We start from the raw sequence: 18,662 nt of genomic DNA on the forward strand, positions 1-18,662 counted from the left end.
TCAACATGTTTGGCAACAGGACGCGATGACGTAGGACGCACAGAGGACGTGAAGAAGAAGCGGAAATGACGAACATGACGGAAGTTAACGCGCCAAATTTGTGCCAAATTCACTGCAGTCACTGTGTCAAACACATGTAAAAGTTTAACTATTTTTTGCGGGCTGAGGGAGGCTGTGCAGGTAAGATAACCAACTAACTACAAGTCAACAACAGTCTGCTTTTCACCGGGTTTTTTCTGTTTTTGTTTATCGTAGTACGCCATGTAAGTTAATGACATTTAACAGCGCTGTTGACAGGTAAAGTAGTTTATCTTAGATGGACAGACACTGTTTAGAGGTGACAGTATTGAGAGAAGTCATTAAATAATAGGTACGAGTAAATATTAGCCTTGAAATGTGTGTTTTTCTGTGACAGACTGTGTTTTCTGTCTTTAGCATGGCGGTACCTTTTGTGCAGGACTGGGACCTTGTTCAGACTCTGGGAGAAGGAGCTTATGGAGAGTATGAATGCTTCTTCATTATTATCACCATCATTCACAGCCATCACTTTGTCCTTCAGACAGCAGTGAATCTCCAGCCACTTTAACACACACAGTTGTAACCAGGTATCCTCTTGATAAACTGCTATGCTACAGGAAGCTGAGTTGATATGCCAGAAATATTCATCTGGTGAGCAAAGTCACAAAAGACTAGAAGAGCACATTTCTGCTCAGAACAGGATTTAAGTTGGAAAAACAAGCAAAGTAAGCTTTGGATACATTAAAAACAAAAGAGCTACGTGCTAATCTGCGATGTGAAAAAGATAAACATGCACATTAAAACAGAAGGTGAAACACAAGAGCCTCTTTTCATCTACAGTTTTGTAACACAAGTGGAGTTGCAACGATTAGTCGATCAACATATTATAAATCAGCTACTATTTTGGAAATGTGATAATGATTTTAGTCACTTTAAGCAAAAATGTGAGAAATTCTCTGGTTTCATCATCTCAAATCTGAAGATTTCATGCTTTTCTCTCATGAATGACAGTAAACTGAATATTAGGGTTTTGAACTCTTGGTTTTACAAAACAGGACATTTAAATATGTTACCTTGAACTCTGGGAAATTCTAACAGGTATTCATTGATTAATTGAGAAAATAATCTGGAGATGAATTGATAATAAAAATAAAGGTTAGTTGCAGTCCTAAACACAAGTGATGTATTTTAAACATCCAGGGGCCAGATGCATAAAACTGTCTGTACGCACAAAGCCAGAAATATTCATACGTATCTTTTTGTCAGATTTATAAAGCTGTGCATACACGTGGTTCTGTTTTATAAAACTCTAAATTAGCCATAAATGGATGAAGACACACCCTTAACCAGACGTTTTTATATCAATATTCTGCCTGCTCCAGATTGGACTCCATCAGCGAGGTTCTCCAACAACCATAACAGCTGTCATTAGACGTGACTGTGCGGCTCTTTATAGATATCATTCATATCATTAATTCATCACATGGACCTGTAAACCATCATCAGCAGTGATATCTCAGAAATGTAATTAATGATTAGTTTGTAGTGTGCATATTTAAATCGACTTTGCAAGGTGTGTCACAAATCAAGGATAAAATAAAAAAATATTAACAGCAAATAAAACGTTGACTCCTGTGTAAGTTAAAAGAATGATAGAATTAATTAAAAGATGATTAATCATTATTACATTTGTAAATGCTCCTTTGATTGGTATTTTACAAAGCTCTGTGTAAATGCAAATAAATCACATCATCAGTGCAATTCAACCTAAACAAACAATGTTTTACTAAAAGATTCCATCTCTCACCTTATATTTCATCTGCACCTCATCACATCACCCTCAGATCATTTAAGACAAACATGTACGCCTGCACTATTTGTGTGTCTCAGAAAATGTCAGTTAATTGTAAAAAATGTCCATCTCAAGTTCCCAGAGCCCATTATGAATCTTTAGAAGTTCTTGTTTTGTCCGACCATAGTCCCAAACCCAAAGGTGATCAGTTTATTATCATAGAGGCCTATGAAAACCAGAAAATATTCACATTTTGAAAGCTGGAACCAGTGAAACTTTTTTTTCCATTTTTGGTCAAAAATACCTTGAACCGATTATTCGATGAAAATCGTTGCCAATAAATCCACTGATCATTGCAGCTCTACTTCCAGCCCATCTTCATCACAGCCTGTATTAGTCCTCTCACTTTTGTTCACCTCTGTATTTCGTCTTCTTCCGTGCTCTAATCCGTCTCTTCATGTTGTCAGAGTGAGGCTGCTGGTGAACAGACAGACTGAGGAGGCGGTAGCAGTGAAGGTGATCGATACCTCTCAGGCTAAAGAGTGCGCTGAAAATGTCAAGAAGGAGGTCTGCATCCATAAGGTAGGTCAGTCACCTTCAGTACAGTTAGTATAACCTGAAGTTGCCTGGCTGTCCATCACCATCATTTATGACTTTTTAATTGCTTTTCAGAGTTTAATTTATACATATTTCATTTACACCAAAACATGGCTGAGAACACACTTGTGTCTTGATGTGTGCACTGTTTACTTCTTTTTGCTAGATGCTCAACCACCCCAACATCGTACGTTTTTTTGGCCATCGGAAAGAAGGACCAACTGTGTACCTCTTCCTGGAGTACTGCACCGGAGGAGAGCTGTTCGACCGAATAGGTGAGATGCACAACAGCGGGTGGTAAACATAAGACTTCTCTCTAGTAGGCTGTGACGGGCAATGACTGAAGGCACAAATGTACGACTTCATCTTTCAATCTTCTCTTTAAACGTGTCAGTCGTCGAGTGTTAAATAAAACTCACCAGTGATAGCAAACTTTTAAAAAATGTCTTCACTTGGCTTTGCAGCATGGACAGCTGTACAATGATAGCATATAAAAGAGGGGATTAGAAAAGAAAACAGCCTTTCAAAGAAGTCTGTGTTTACTTGAGGGGATTTTTGTTTTTGTTATGAATAATGAACATGTATTTGACAAGGAAATGTCTCTTTTTCTGATTCAACTACTGCTAGTAGGCAGTTGTCATTCAAATCAACTGTTAATTACTGTGGATGATAATTTAAATAATGACTAATTTGTATTTAGTTTTTTTGCATACATTTTATTTAAAATTCACTTGACTGTTGGATGGAAACAGCCTCTGATTTTTGTGTTTTCTCTGTGTTTTGCTCTTTAAATAAAAATTGATTTACATAACCTAAGTGGAAAAATAACATTTGCAGTGGATGACATGACCTGTTGATTGCTGATATTTTAGGTTGTTTTTTAAAAAAGTAATCTCTCCTTTTAGAGCCTGATGTGGGGATGGCAGAGAAAGACGCTCACAGATTTTTCCAGCAGCTCATCGGGGCTGTGGTGAGTGAAGCACGTGTGTGTGTGGATGTGACGTTTCGCGCCTGCTTCTGCTCTTATTAAATTGTCATTTGCACCTCTTGCAGGAGTATCTCCACGGTGTTGGCATCACCCACAGAGACATAAAGCCAGAGAATATTTTGTTGGATGACAAAGGTGAAGAAATATGTGGGGGTGTTTAAGTGTTGTTGGTTGTTGAATGTTGGTTTGCATTTATTATAACCATCGTCTGCTGTCGTTTCTTTTATTTTTAATTTTTTTTTTTAACCTTTTTAGATAACCTGAAGCTGACAGATTTTGGCCTGGCGACTATGTTTCGTTTCAAAGGACGAGAGCGTCTTCTGAATCGACTCTGTGGGACTCTTCCCTACGTGGCTCCGGAGCTTCTCAGCCAAACAGAGTACAAAGCTCAGCCTGCAGACATCTGGGCTTGTGGGATTGTCCTCGCTGCCATGTTGGCTGGAGGTAGGGTCACAGAGTCTGTTAACAGGGTGCGGACACAATACAATATAATATATACTTTGTATTGTGATGGTTTTTATGCTCAGTTTTTGCAGAGACTGTCAGATTCAATCAATTTTTGAAACTTAGTGAGTGTGTTGTAAAATATATACTGCTTATTTTATGAGCACTGTGGACTGTAACCATTCGAAATCTTGTTCATAAATGCACCACTTTTTTCACCAACTATTGTCTTGTAAAGGAGGTAACGTTGACATTGTCCAGCACGCCTAAAACCAAATAATCATACAGAGACAATGATCGTATTTCAGGGCAAACTATTGTACGTTCTAGAGCTGAGACGATGTGTCGATTAAATGATTACAGTGTCGAAAGAAAAATAATTGGCAATTATTTTGATCATTTATAAATCATTTGGTATTTTAAGAAAAAATGCCAAACATTCACCAGTTTCAGCTTTTCAATTGTGAGAATATGCTGCTTTTCTTTGTCTCAAAACATACCAAACAGTGGTGAGTAGAAACAAAATCTGAAAAGCAGAGACATGATTCTTCTTCTGGTCTTTTGTTTTCATAATATATTATTGACATACATAACATATGATGAATAACCAGGCTGGTTCCAAATCAGCTCCTCATAACTATTATTTGTAAAAATACAATAATTATCATGTTGTGTTATTATTAGGATGCCAGTTGTATTGTTAGTAAATTAAAATGTATTCTGTCTTGGGCTGTTTCTTGTTTTTGTGCCTTCAGGCATTGCAGCAGCGTTGTCATGCATCAGACGCTTTGATAAAGTCTGTATAGTCTGTATGTGTAGAAACATTTTGCGTTGCTTCTTTTTCAGAGTTGCCGTGGGACCAGCCCTCTGAGAGCTGTCAAGAGTATTCAGATTGGCTCCAGAAGAAAACGTACCTACCTCCTTGGAAGAAAATACAACCAATGCCTCTTAGTAAGTCCCAAAGTTTAAAAACTGCATTTTCATCCCCTGTCTTAAAACTTGAATTAACATCTCTCACCACTTCTGTCTCCAGGTTTGTTGTCCAAGTTACTGCTGGCCAGTCCGGACACACGCATCGACATTGCAGGAATACAGAAAGACCGCTGGTTCACTCAAGGCAAGTCCCCAAATCAGTTTAATCAATTCAACATGTGAGTTTAATGTTTACTGGACTGATGTCTGTGTGTTTCTGCAGGTGTAAAGCAACCACCAGCTTCTCTGGGCTCAACGGGGAACAAACAGCTCCGATCTGATGTAGAACTCATTTCCCGAGCCAGCAGGTGATAACTTTGTGTCTGTTTTTAAGTCACCGGTGTATTTGTGCTTATGTAACACACCTTCCTCTTTCTGTAGTGATGATAGGATGCAGTTCTCCAGCTCCCAGCCTGATCTTGCAGCAGGCGGCTGGGAGGCCATGTTGTTAATCGGTCAAACTGACGGTCAAGTCAGCTTCTCCCAGCCGACCAAGCCTGAGCACATGTTGCTGGGTAGTCAGCTAGTGGGCACACCGGGAGCCAGTCAGGTAATTCACATACTCACATGCTGTTTATTTGTTGTAATAATAAATCTAACAATATGTGTCAATTTTCTGCAACACATTCTCAGGTTTCATTTTTTACAAAAGAGTAGCCATGAATGTTTTTTTTCTTTTTGTCCTGTCAACTGTTTTTTTTTTTTTTTTTTTTAAATTATTTCCAATTGTCTTTTAATCCAAATGTTTTTTTCTTAAATCCAGTTTTACTTGCTACACCAATGCCAATAATCCTGTAATTTTAATCTCTTCTTACTGTGTAGACGCCGTTTCAGAGATTAGTGCGAAGAATGACGCGTTTCTTCACCACCGTAAACGCTGAATCCTCCCTCTCTGCCCTGAAAGACGTCTGCAACAACCTTGGACTTGGCTTCAAACTCACCTGCACGAAACAGGTATGTCTGTACTCAAGTATTCAAGACTATTCTGGTATAAGCATTTCAGTATTTGGGGACCTCTATGAAGAACAATTTTTGGATCATTTGCCTTTAAAGATGGTTTGTTACTGACACTTTTTTTTTCAAGTTCTGTCAAATCAGACAACATTAATTCAGAATATGGGAGGGAATTTATCATGTTTCTGTTACCATTGGATGATTTGTCATTTGATAAGTCTGAGCTAAATGGGCTGATATCTCATATCGATACAAATCTGAGTCTTATTGGTCATGAAGTTTACTCATATAGAAAATGGGAGGAAGATCTTGATTTTAAAATTGATAAGAGCACCGAAAGAATATGTGTTGGCAGTCAAATATAAATTAGAAGTAGGGAATTTCATGCATGTTGTTGAACTATACCCTTTACGGTGACAGGTGACAGTGAGCACACTGGACAAACGCAACAACAAACTCATCTTCAAAGTCCATTTGTTAGAGATGGATCAGAGAGTGCTGCTGGACTTCAGACTGTCTAAGGTGGGTTTTTCCAGTTGAAAATTGTATATCTTGTGTTTTTATCATGAATAAACCATTACTACTAACAACTGAGGCAATTGGCACAACGATTGGCAGCTTCCTCTTGTGTATCTGTAAAGTGCTCTACAGCACAGAAGGAGATTGATTTATGGCACCAAAGGAAAAGTCTGTCATTTGAAAGCACATAAAGCTGGCGTTAACCTGTGTGAATCATCCCTTTGCCGACCATCTAATGAGTAGAGCACATTTAGCTCATTGTGTGAGAGCATGTTGTCTTGAGGGAGATGCTGACTTGTGTCTCTACATTTCCAGGGTGACGGTCTGGAGTTCAAGCGTCTGTTTGTGAGGATAAAGCAAAAGCTGGGTGACATCATCAGCACCCAGAAGATTTTACTCCCCATCACATGAGCTGCATCACCCTCTCAGCTTCCGGTGTCTACAAATGATCATGAACTGATCTGGAATCTGGAGTAAAAAAAACAAACAAACTGTATATATATATTTAGCTGTTGTGTTGTTTTAAATGTGTTCTGCTTTTGGCTCTTGTTTTCTTGTACTCGTGTCCTTGTGAGAACCAGTTAAGTGCTAGATGTCAAGAAGGCTGACTTTTTTAAAAGCCAGTGCTGATTTCACATCTCAATCACATCATTATGTTTATTTTTTAGTGAGAATATCAACATGGTCAAAGGTCCAATCAGTGTGTGTGTCCATATTCTGCCTTTTGAGAAGACTGATTTGTTCTGATTATGCTTGACATGATACAGTCCAAAGTCTTGAATAAACTATTAAAAGACCAACATTGTATGTGAAATGTTGTGCTGTAAATTAGGTATATAATGGTGACCTCAGAAAACGCTAATTTTAGGGTTAGATATGAGGTGAGATTAATTTTTGCCAGTGTGCCATGTGTAAATTCACCTCTATGCAAAAAAAGACAAGGAAATACTAGAAGCTGTTAAAGCTCTGTAGAACGAAAAGATGTTCTATTAAAAAAGGAAAAAACTCATGTTGGCTGGACAGCACACATCATTTAATGTAGAAATCAATGACCAGTAATCCCTTAAGTTATGTAGGTAAAGATCTATGAGGAGAGCTTTGAACTGTTACTGTTATTAAGATCTATGTTGAAGGCTGCACTAATTGATGATGAACTTTGAAACAGTCTACAAAAACTTTTTGCTGAATGAAGGAGTCTGTGATATATGTGACTAGGAGCCTGTGGCCTTGACAGTGATGGTGACGCTGACAGGCTCGTCATCATCTCCAGGGGGAGGGGCTTGGCTGATGGTGGGAGGGGCACTTGGGGGTGACGTGGTTAAGGGTGAAGATGCCCGGGGTAAAGCCATAGTTGGACCTGGAAAAGACCAGCGTCAAGGTTCAGAATCAGATACATGAGCGATATGATTTTTACGTTGGCTAGGTTTTACGCTGCTACCATCCCGATTGGTAGTTAAGTTTGGTGACCTCATAGGATTTCAGCATAGCTCCGCCCAACTTCAACCTGAGCAGAGGTCTAATCGAACAGAAATGCAAACACCTGCATTGGTGTGCTTTCATTGTAAACATACATTCATCACTAGATATTTGTGTAACACAGGGTTTCACATCTTGCAAAAAGGTCAGTTGTAAAATTTCCCCTCAGAAAAACATTTCAGTTTCCATCAGTTTCACAAAAAAGACCAAATTTAAAGACACTGAAATGTCCTAAATATTTAAAACATCAATTTTAAGGTTTGCATGAACTTTTGTGGATGTGGGTTCATCTTGCCTGGACTAGATAATCCACCAATCTCCTCTATTCCTCCATCTGACCCGCCAACTACCTCGTCCTCTGGGAAGTTGATGTTTTCCCTCGACTGGCTGTGCTGCCTGGATGCACCAAGAGAAGAAACATTTTATTGGCTTATCTATACATATAATTGGCTGTAATTAAATATCATTATACACAGATATACTCACAAGCCAAACAGCATGTCATGTAGCCCTGTGGGAAGCAGCAGAGAACATTAATGTTATATAATCTGACAATGGATCAGTTATATAAATCAGTAGGATGTTGGTGTTTGTGTGCAGGACTCACGAGGATTGTTGTTGCGGTTGCGGATTATGTACACGAGCAGCAGCGCCGTGACAATGGCTGCAAAGAGCATCCCCCCTATAGCTGCTCCGATCACAGCGGGATAGGCATTGAAGCGTGGTTCAGCTGCAACACATCATAGTTACACATTGCAAAATAGTACACTTTTAAAAAAAACACTTAGTTAGCGTCCATTGATTAGTTTTTACTCTGGGAGGGGTCGTCTTGCAGTGGTTCTCAACCAAAGTTGATGAATGAAATCTGTAGAACTCATAATTGTTTGGAGACGCTCACTGTGAAAGCCAGAACACAATCTTTTCGAGTGCTTGTTCATTTGGTCGTCAAAAATCATAATGTTAGAGCGATGTATGTAACTTTTAAAAGAAGAAAAAAATACATTCTTCCTCTTACAAATAAAAAGTTGAATTCATGAACAATAAAACGCACCTTTGCTCAATTCAGTACAATCAGTGGTTTTGCTAATGCTGGCAAACTATAGTATTGCTGTGTAACCATTACTGAGCCAGCTGGCTGATTTATGACTCTACTTATGCTACTATTAAACTACATTTTAGCATTTACTGTTCACTTTTGGCCACAGTTACATTAGCGCACTTTAAAGTAAACTCTATTTATTTGAGCTTCTGTGCGCTACTTTGACAGTAGATGGGTTGAGAACCACTGGCCTATCCTGACCCTTGACTTACAAGTCTTTCTGCACCCTGAACAATCACCTGGCTTTAGGGCAGTCAAATCCTACTACACATGGTACAGTTGACACAATAATTTACAAGAAGCACACAGGGCCAGTTAGAGAAAGGTAAGGCACAGGGAAGAAGGTAAAGAAAGGAAAGTGTGAAGCAGTGAGGTGTGTGTAAATGTTTGTATGCATTTTTTTGTTTGTGTGTGAGTCTTTCACCTAAGTGGATAACAAAAAAAAGAAAAACAAAAATGTTAGACTGTCACTAGAGTATTAATCATCGTATCAGCAATCACAGAAAAGCACCGGCATCAACAATGTCACCTAACTCACCTGTCGCCTTTTGAAATTTTACATTATTATTTGTTTCTCCTGCCTTTTCCCATTTTCTTTTTTATCATTCTGTTTGATTAGATGTCCCTCACTCAAGCCCCTCTCTGTCCTCAGCTCTCTGACAACAGCTGCATATATAACCACATGTTGCTGTTTACTTACTGTACCTGGACTCTTTGCTGCTGAAGGGTGTCCGACAGTGCGGTGGTTGAGAGATGTGATGCGGAACTGGTAGGTAACAGTCGGTGTCAGGCTCCCTACTGTATGGCTTCTGACCTCCGGGTCCTGGATGATGTTTCGGTACCAGACTGGGGTGCCAATTCTTTCCTCCGTCTCCTTCTTTGAATCATTGCTGCTGCCTCTCCTCCCTGGCCGCTCTGACACCCACATGTGCTCCAGGATAAAACCCGTCCAGCTGCCTCCTTTCTCTGCTTGGTTCTCTATCTGCCACTCAAGCTCCACCTCGTTACGCTTTCGGCTGTTGTATGTCACTTTGACCAGGGTTGTGTTGGGTGGCATGGGGTGCCCTGAGAAAGAGACAGACGAACAGAAAGATGCGCTTGTGCGTGAGCCGAACAATCCTGTTGGGAAGACAATAGATATGAAGGGAAAAATAAAACAATTTCTTACTCTTGACCACTAATGTGACATTGATTTCAGTTCCTCCCACTGCGTTGGAAGTGGAGCACCTGTACTCGCCACTGTCTTGAGTCTCCTCTGTGTCTCGCACAGTCAGATTGGCCCATGCAGATGTTCGCAGCAGTGTGTACTTGGATGTATCCTCCACGCCTATACCCTGATTGTTAAACCAGGTTATTTCACTGACAGGAAGATAGTTGGCTCTCAGGTTGCAGGTGAGCTGGACGTCACTCCCTTCATATACAGACACAACTCTGCGCTGAGTCAGCAACACAGGGGCCTCTACAGGGGACAAGTGAATGTATATGTAATGACCAAATTATATCTGCTACTTCTTGTAAAGTTTGTTTGGCGATGAGCACTAACCCAGTGTGAGCCTGCAGGTCTTGGTTTGGACCAGAAGTGGATGTTTAGCATGGCAGGTGTAGGGTTTCTCACTGTGGGCAGTGCCGTAGCGAAGGATCAGGATGTTGGAGTTCTCTTCCCCGCCCTTGCCCTGGCCACCTGGGCCCTCCCACCACACCAAGGCTTTCGGGGCCCCTCCATCCCAGGAGCAGGACAGCATCAGGTACTGCTTGTTATTAGTCACATAGGCAGAACACACCGGCTCTGCAGGGGGAACATCTGGTGGAGAAGAGATTGAAGTGAGATGTGAGAGGTTTGGATAACAGCATATAAAACCTTCTGTTTCTCTTGTCTGGAGTTTTTTAACTGTGCTTTGTTTTAATTTCTACACTCACACGTGTGTGTGCTGCACTCTGTCGACTGTTTGAGCGCAGGGTGGGAGCCCATGCACGTAAACAAGCTATTGTTGGAAGTCAGGCCTTCAGACGGCAGCAAGATGGCAGTGTTGGTCAGGGGATTTGCTTGCTGCCCCGTGTTGGTATCATTTTGTCTCACACGTTTCAGATCTCTGGTCCAGTGGAGGGAGGCAGAGGGGAATCCACCAGACCAGGAGCAGTGCAGTCTCAGGGAGGTGTGATTCAGAGCCGGCTCCACAGAGCAGGAAGGGGAGCCATCAGGTGGATCTGTGGGGATAAGATACAGCGTAACGAGGCAGTGATGTGCAAAATGGGGTTACGGGAGGTCATCAGGACCAGAGAACATGCCTGTGTGGCTACAGTATTTAGGATATTGGGTATGAATCATTATCACATTATAGAAAAAGAAATATGCTTTTCATCTCTATCTTCATTTTTTTATTTGCACCCTTTTCTTATGCTAGAGCTGAGTAACAGATGATTGTCAAATCAGAGCTTCAAACCCAAAGTCTTTCCTAATGTGGACGCTCTCTATCCTTTTTGGGTAATGTATGCTTTTTAGACACATGACCTGGCAGAAAATGCTCAAACTCAGTAAAACCAAACAGGAGAGCAGAATGACAAGCACTGGCCTTCTAGCCAACCAACACTTGCCATGGCTGTGACATCACAGCGAGGTACCTGCCAAAGAGTCCCATCAACTTCCCGGATGGTCCGAACAGTAGAATTGGTCTGGAGCGCTTCCACACTCTGCTGTGTGTGTGTGTGTGTGTGTGTGTGTGTGTGTGTATAAGCCTATGAGTGCATTTGCAAGCTTTTGGTTTGTTTTGGAAGTCTTAGTGAGTATAAAGTGCTGGAAATTTAAGAGATGATGTAATGAATGGAGTGAGAATGTTTAACACAGGAAAACAGATGAGATGAAGGAGCTTTAAACTGCTGAAAACAGGAGAAGTTCAACTGAAAGTAAAATGATCGAGGAGTTATTTTTAAGTGATTCAGTGTTAATAAAGATGGAATGAAAGGTGATTAAGATCCTCTATTTGTCTTTTCTTTGTCTTGTACTGTAAATGTCAAAGCTGAATGTTTTATTCACATTTTTTGTTTTTTACACTCCTTGCCATTTGCAGTACCAAGACAGCAGACTACAGGTGAGGAGTGTGTGAGGTCAACAAAAGATTGGGAAGGCTGATGGCATCATCCAAGGTCAAAGGTCAGAGAGCACACTCACAGTAGACAGTCAGGCTGATGGTTTTTTTGGAGCGTGTATTGAGGTAGGTGTTCTGTGCCAAGCAGGCGTAGTCGCCGGTGTGCATGCGGAGGATCTTGGTGATGGTGAGCTGTGGCCCGGTGTAGACCTGCGAGTTGTTGTAGAACCAGACGTACTGACTGGGAGGGTTGGACTGGGCTTGACACAGTAAAGAAACAGTCTCTCTCTCCAGGGCCGAGTAGCCTCGCTCTGTCAGAGTGTACGGAGTCACGTCTATCTGAGGAATGTCCGGGCCAACTGGGGAGAAAGGACACGGACACTCAACAAATTATGATGGAACTGTTACATACTGTGCACAGCTGAGCAACATCAAGTTCATCTGATAAAGCTGGACCATATAAACAGGCTGACGATGAAAAAATCAAAAACAGTAAACCTTCAGATGAAAGCAACAGAGTAAGCTCTTGTTCCACCACAAGCTGCCAGAACAACTTTATTGCTCTGTCAAGAGACACCGTGTGTTGTGTATAGTCTTTTTCTTCTGTCCTGATAGCTGATTGCTCTCCTTTGATCAGATTAGAGCTGCAACAATGAGCTGATTAATGGATCAGTCGATTGGCAGAAAATTAATTGAGAACAATTTTGATAATCGATTACTCGTTTAAGGTATTTTTTGCAAGCAGAAATGGCAAAAATTCATGGGTTCCTGCCTCTTAAATGTGTATATTTTCTGCTTTTCTTGTATTATACGATAGTAAACTGAATATATTTGGGGTTTGGACTGTTGGCCGGACAAAACAAGACACTTGAAGATGTCACCTTGGACTTTGGGAATTGTGCATTGTCCACAATTTTCGGACATTTTATAGACTAAATGATTCATCGATTAATTGAGAAAATAATTGGTAGATTAATCAATAATGAAAACAATCATTAGTTGCAGCCCTACTCCAGATGTGCTCTTTCATGGGCCAGTATTTGAGCAATCCTATTCCATGCAAGAGATTCCCTTTTTCTGACCTGACATTGCTGTGTGCTTTGTAATTTCCCTTTGGTGCACTTAAGATTTAAGAGCTATGAGGTGAGTATGTGAGGAAAGTACAAAGGTTCCCCCCCAACTCCACATTTACAGAACCTTTTTCTGTCCAGTTCCCACCTTGGCAGTATAACATGCTCCTTGCCCTAGATTTAACAAGGTTCTGAAACTCTGCTGGGGGAATGAACATCACTTTTCCAAAAGATGTTTCCTCATTTGGTGTTGTTGATGGTGCTGGTGGAGAGAGCTGTCTGTTCAACATCTCCAAAAGGCGTTGGGTTGAGTCTGATGATCTCATAGTACTTGATTCACATTATTTTAATACTAATCAAGCTATTAATTGACCCCTTGTACCCTGTCGTTTGGGGCATTGCCATCCTGGAAGACACTATTCCCAAGAGGTTAACTGTTTAATCATAGGAAGAAAGTTATAACTCAGAATAACTTTGGATCGATTTCCTCTCTCATCTAAGGAGACAAGTGAACTCAAACTATACAAGAAAAATACCTACATGGAAGAATCTGCATTTGTTGTGTTTCCTAACAGATTTATTCAGAATTTTCCGACTGTCACATTAGCTTATTATATCATAACTGTAGTGCTGAAAAAGAAGTCAAATTGAAATATATTGAGTATAAAAATACAGAAATCAGCCTTTAAAATATCCATCATGTGTAAGTTTTTAATTGTATAACATAAACTCCCCACAGGTTGTACAGAGGACATGACCTCAGTGTCCTCTGTGTCTCAGATTTAGACAGTGGGAGTTCAATTCTTGACATACACAGTACAAGAAGCAGGTTTTGGAAATACAAGCCAAAGCAGAAACAATACATGTTTTTCAAATGCCAAGAGAGAAGACAAGAAGGAATTTTAATTAGTGGAAATTGGAAGTATAGAGTTGTCCACAAAAGCTGACCTATGACTAAAACATGAAACAGTAATGATTTGTCAAAGTTGTCATTCAAAGCAAGTTACATGGTGACATTTTCTCTGAGTACGACAAATGCTGAAGATGCATGTGCTCGCAAATTATTGATTACTCACACATCAAATGCCAAAGAAAAGAAAAGATTCACAGCAGATGGAAAAGACATCAAAGCATAAAAAGTCAATTGTTCATCCCCTGTAAGTGCTTTTTGAGGGCTGTAACCTTAAATTGTTGCCATGTTTTAAAGAGGCATTTCAGGGCTTTTCTTTTTGAAATTGGCTAAATGTTTCTATGAATGCGGGACATAAGAAGCTCTTATTCATCTGTTATCAATGTGCTTTCAGTCTGCATTAATGAAAAGTTTCACCTTGCACATTTTTTGTATTTATTTTATGTGTTTTTCTAACCTGACGTGCCAGATGGTTTATTACACAGAACCATCTGAGAGGTCGTCCTTGGAAACTGTTTGGAAAAGGGCAGACACTTTCAAAACATACTTGGAGGTGATCGGATGAACCATTTGTCTATCACTGTCTTACTTTGCGAGGCAGCTGGATTTATGAGATCACAAGATCACGCAAGAATCCTCATAGGACACTGATTGGTCTGGACTAGCCTTGATTCGGACACAAGTGCAAAACTTGAAGAGTAGATGGATTCTCGCGTGATCTCGTGATGATGATCCAGCTGTCTCCCAAGGTGTTCACCTACCTTGGAAATACTTCGTAGTCCCATAAAAAATCATTTCATTATGTTAGAACACCCAAACAACTCCCAAAACCCCCTCTACTCACAGATGATATCCAGCCATATGCGGTCGGACTGCTCACTGTTGACCGCGTTGCTGACCACGCAGCGATACCAGCCAGTGTGGTTGCGGTTGACATCAGTCACGTTGACCACGCTGGTGTTGCTCTGTGCAAAGGTTGAGATGTTTCCACTGCGGGTTTCATGTTGCCACACATACTGGATCGGTCCAGTCCCATTTTCCAGATTGCAACGCATCCACATGGTGGATCCCTCCACTGGTGATACATCACTCACCAGGAGGTAAGGCTTAGTGACCGGAACTATTGAAGACAAGGTCACACAACATTTAGGTTTCTTTATTGTCTCTAATGCAGATGAATGTCTTATCCAGACAGGTCATATTACTTTTACACCTGTACCCTGCAAAATTATAGACAATTAACCCAGGACCCTGAGCTAAGAGAGGGCTGAAACATTTTCAAGCATTTGTTTAACATTATTTCACACTTTTACTTAATTTTACTCTGAAAACTTTGAAAAATACATATTGGCCAACAAATAGGCTACAAATTTGTGATTGCACAGTGATGCTGTTGTGTTGACAAACTGGAATTAGCATCAATATAATTTCATCCTGTGCAGACTAAACCCAAATTGTCAGGTAGTCTTTTTGTCACTGCTCCCGGCCAAGAAATATTCCCTCACATAACTCCCCGTAAAACCACAACTTGATGTTTTTACACTCTGGTTTTTGTATGGACTAAACAAAAAAAGATATAACGTGTTAATTAGTGAGCTTGAGAGATGCTGGTTGGTGGATTTTTAAAACTTTTTACTGAGCCAGGCTAGCTGTTTCTCCCTGCTCCAGTCTTTATGCTAAGCTAAGCTAACTGTCTACTGGTTCCAGCTTCATATTGAACAGACGGACATAAGAGTGATAACAATTTACTAATTTAATTCTTTGCAAGAAAGTAAATCATTTCCCAAAATATCAAACTAAGAAAATCCTTTAACAGCAACACAGCCAAGCTCTGATCTGTCTCTACTTTGTTCATTGGTTATATGTGATACAAACTCAGCCCAGTAAATGCAGCCATCTACAGCTGATGCATTTAAAGGAACTTGAGGCATCTTAAAGAGAGTTTGAGTTGCAATGAAACAAATATTTTATTTTTATACATCTGCATATTTTTGACCCTGTTTTCTCCAGATTCAAACTTAAACAGCATAAACAATCGCCACAAATCACCCCAAAGTAAAATGACTGGGAAGTTATTGTCTTTAAGCTTTCTGAACTAGTGTCGAGAACGACAGATGCAGACATTATGCAGCTTAGGTCAACTCAAAACCTTTAATTTAGTCGCATGTGTTAGACACATGCTCATAAAGGTTGTGCTGTAGGGCCGATATTATCTATCATTTGGATCTTATCACAGATATAACCACATATTGCATATATCGACAGATAAGTCAACCAATGTGACTTTGAAAAACTAATTTAAAGGACTCTTATCAAAAATGACCCCTTTGAAGGAGGTCTTACCCCGGACAGTGAGGTGCACGTAGTAGTAGTAGACTTTGGGCTCCTTGTCTATGTCATAGAAGGCCTGGCAGGTGTACAGGCCCTGTGCAGCCAGAGGCAGTTTCTCAATGCTCACAGCAGCACTTTTTGAGATGACTGTCAGCTGTCCGAGCGTCTGGGCGAGCTGCTGGATCCTCGGTCCTGGCCCCAAATCATACACCACCGCTTTTATAGCTTCAGTACCAGGCTTGGTGAAGCTCCATATGTACATGTCAGGTGAGGTGGAACCGCACTCCAGGATCACAGCTTTGTTCACCACACCATACACACTGGTATCCCGGTACACCACCTCCCCGTTGGGATTGATCTCCACCGCTGGAGGAGGGAGAGGGTACACAAACATGCACACAAACATCGTATGTGAAGGAAAAGGAGATGGTGGTGTCGTTTACCCTTCCAGTGTTCAGTTACAAGATTGATTACCCTGTAAGTTTCAGGCGCCCTGTAATTGTTTAATAGGGCATTTCAAAATAGGTAATCAAATTACTCAAATGATTTTTCCAGTCACAGTAAAACTATTTGTCATCTTTTGCTTCCTTGCATATTCTCTTTCTCTGTTCCCTTCTCACTCACCATGTATGGTTAACAGTTAGGACTAGGTGATATAGTTGAAATAAATATCACAATATAAAATAAATTTGTGTGAAATACTTTCACTTTACTACATTTCAGAAGGGAGTATTTTTACTCCACTACGTTTATTGGTCAACTAGTTACTAGTTATTGTTAGGTACTGTTAATTACTAGTGTAGTATAGTTACTAGTCTACTGTGTTGTTGTTACTTTTACATAAGAAAATACTTCTTACATCACTGCAGACTGAACTGCCATTTTGTTCCACTTCATTCACATATACAGATACTGTATACATACTATGTACTTTTATCTCTGAACTCAACAAGTGGGCGGCAATTCAAAGGTCTGGAACTAAGCTATATTTTCCTAAAATTTGCTTATAATTAAAGCCCAACCATGCCAATATATTGGCCAATACTAGCCCATCACAGATAATCAGCATGTATTTTGACCGATAAGTAACAAGAAATTTTAGTAAGAAAATCCATCTATCATCTAGCCCCGCTTATCTTTTGCAGACGTGTTGAGTGGCTGAAGCATATCCCAGCACTCTGCCAAATATGACTAGAAATGGTGTATCCACTACATTTTTCCAAAGCTATTGCAGATTTATTTTTCAACTGTTAAGCGACCCGCTTGGTAAATATCTTGGTTGCAATTCTTTAAAAAACTAATGTAGGTACTCCATATCAAAATTGTTTATGTTATGTGTATATGTTAAAAAAAGAATATTGGCCAATATATTTTAATCAGTTTTTTTAAAACTCTCATATATTAATATCAATATCAGCCTTAAAAATCCAGTATTGATCGGGCTATTCTTAAAAGCTCACATTTGTACAATGTGATCACATGATGATATGATGATACTAATTCAAGTCCATAAAAGATAACAGAATTTTTGGGCAGCCATACAGCCGTAGCAGTGATATTGATTTGTCATAAGTGTAAATCAACCATTCAAATCATGTTCTATTGATGACCAATTTTTAACTGCAACTCAGTGTAAACAAATCTAACGATACTGGAAAAACCTTACCATATGATAAGTCAAACAGGCTGGTAAGCAGAAATGGAAAGGCCAGCCCTAGCAGTTGGGCCACCATGGTATCATGATGATCCTGAGTCCAACAATCTCTTTACCCTGAAAAATGTAGTAGAGATGATCAAAAGGGAAAATTTTTGGACCACAAAAACTGACTATGAAAGACTTGAGGTCCTGTCTTTCCCTCTCTCCGATCCAGAAGTGTCTTGGAGAATCCAGTTGCAGGCACTGACTTCATTACACTGAGAGTAGGAAGGAGACGCAGGGTCACTAAACTGATTTTGCCTCAATTATTCATTTGTTTTTCCTTTCTCTCTATCCCTCTATCCCTCTATCCCTCTTTCTTTCTCTAGCAGGGCTAGAATAACATGGTGCTGCTGAGCTCATCTATTATGGAGGACAGGTTCATCAACGGACAGGTTAACCTTCCACACACAAACACACGCATGCACTTATGCACTCACCTGCACATTAACTAATAGGCTGACATCCAGTGTCTCAACATGGACATTCCTCCACACAGGCCTTAATCTGCACTTAAATCCTCAAATTCAGTGGAAAAAACACTGACAATAACTGACACTGATATCACAAACATTTTTTAGATTTGCAGTGTACAAAATTTTACTTTTCCAGCCTGTTCAAACTGTGGTGTTGTGGGACAAAATTAAAGTGTCATGCAGCCAGGCAGCCCTACAGTGGATGCACATGATCTAAAAAGAAGGATTAAAAAGGGA

At 40.2% G+C, this 18,662-nt stretch overlaps 2 protein-coding genes across 3 annotated transcripts; one reads left to right on the forward strand and one right to left on the reverse strand.

Annotated features, from left to right (window-relative positions):
* Nucleotides 1-66: 66 nt before the first annotated feature.
* chek1 (checkpoint kinase 1) lies at nt 67-7,084 on the forward strand. 2 transcript variants are annotated; one of them, XM_067608092.1, is made up of 14 exons: nt 67-180; nt 436-501; nt 2,278-2,392; nt 2,574-2,682; nt 3,313-3,377; nt 3,461-3,530; nt 3,651-3,839; nt 4,686-4,790; nt 4,873-4,956; nt 5,035-5,119; nt 5,193-5,361; nt 5,634-5,765; nt 6,186-6,287; nt 6,600-7,084. In XM_067608092.1, the coding sequence occupies exons 2-14, from the start codon at nt 437-439 to the stop codon at nt 6,693-6,695; spliced, it is 1,386 nt and encodes a 461-aa protein (XP_067464193.1). In that variant the 5' UTR covers nt 67-180; nt 436; the 3' UTR covers nt 6,696-7,084. The 2 variants fall into 2 exon arrangements, with proteins under 2 accessions (XP_067464193.1, XP_067464194.1); XM_067608093.1 differs by lacking the exon at nt 67-180 and adding an exon at nt 208-263.
* Nucleotides 7,085-7,165: 81 nt separating this feature from the next.
* LOC137195592 (V-set and immunoglobulin domain-containing protein 10-like 2) lies at nt 7,166-18,263 on the reverse strand. The gene is made up of 12 exons (XM_067608091.1): nt 17,920-18,263; nt 16,266-16,619; nt 14,767-15,042; nt 12,026-12,301; nt 10,777-11,064; nt 10,403-10,660; nt 10,028-10,318; nt 9,565-9,924; nt 8,368-8,490; nt 8,247-8,271; nt 8,056-8,156; nt 7,166-7,641 (listed from the first exon to the last, which is right to left on the reverse strand). Exons 1-12 carry the CDS (start codon nt 17,984-17,986, stop codon nt 7,496-7,498), a joined length of 2,565 nt encoding a protein of 854 aa, XP_067464192.1. The 5' UTR covers nt 17,987-18,263; the 3' UTR covers nt 7,166-7,495.
* Between the last annotated feature and the right edge of the window lie 399 nt (nt 18,264-18,662).

Source organism: Thunnus thynnus, chromosome 13, assembly GCF_963924715.1.
Source record: "Thunnus thynnus chromosome 13, fThuThy2.1, whole genome shotgun sequence".
Taxonomy (NCBI): domain Eukaryota; kingdom Metazoa; phylum Chordata; class Actinopteri; order Scombriformes; family Scombridae; genus Thunnus; species Thunnus thynnus.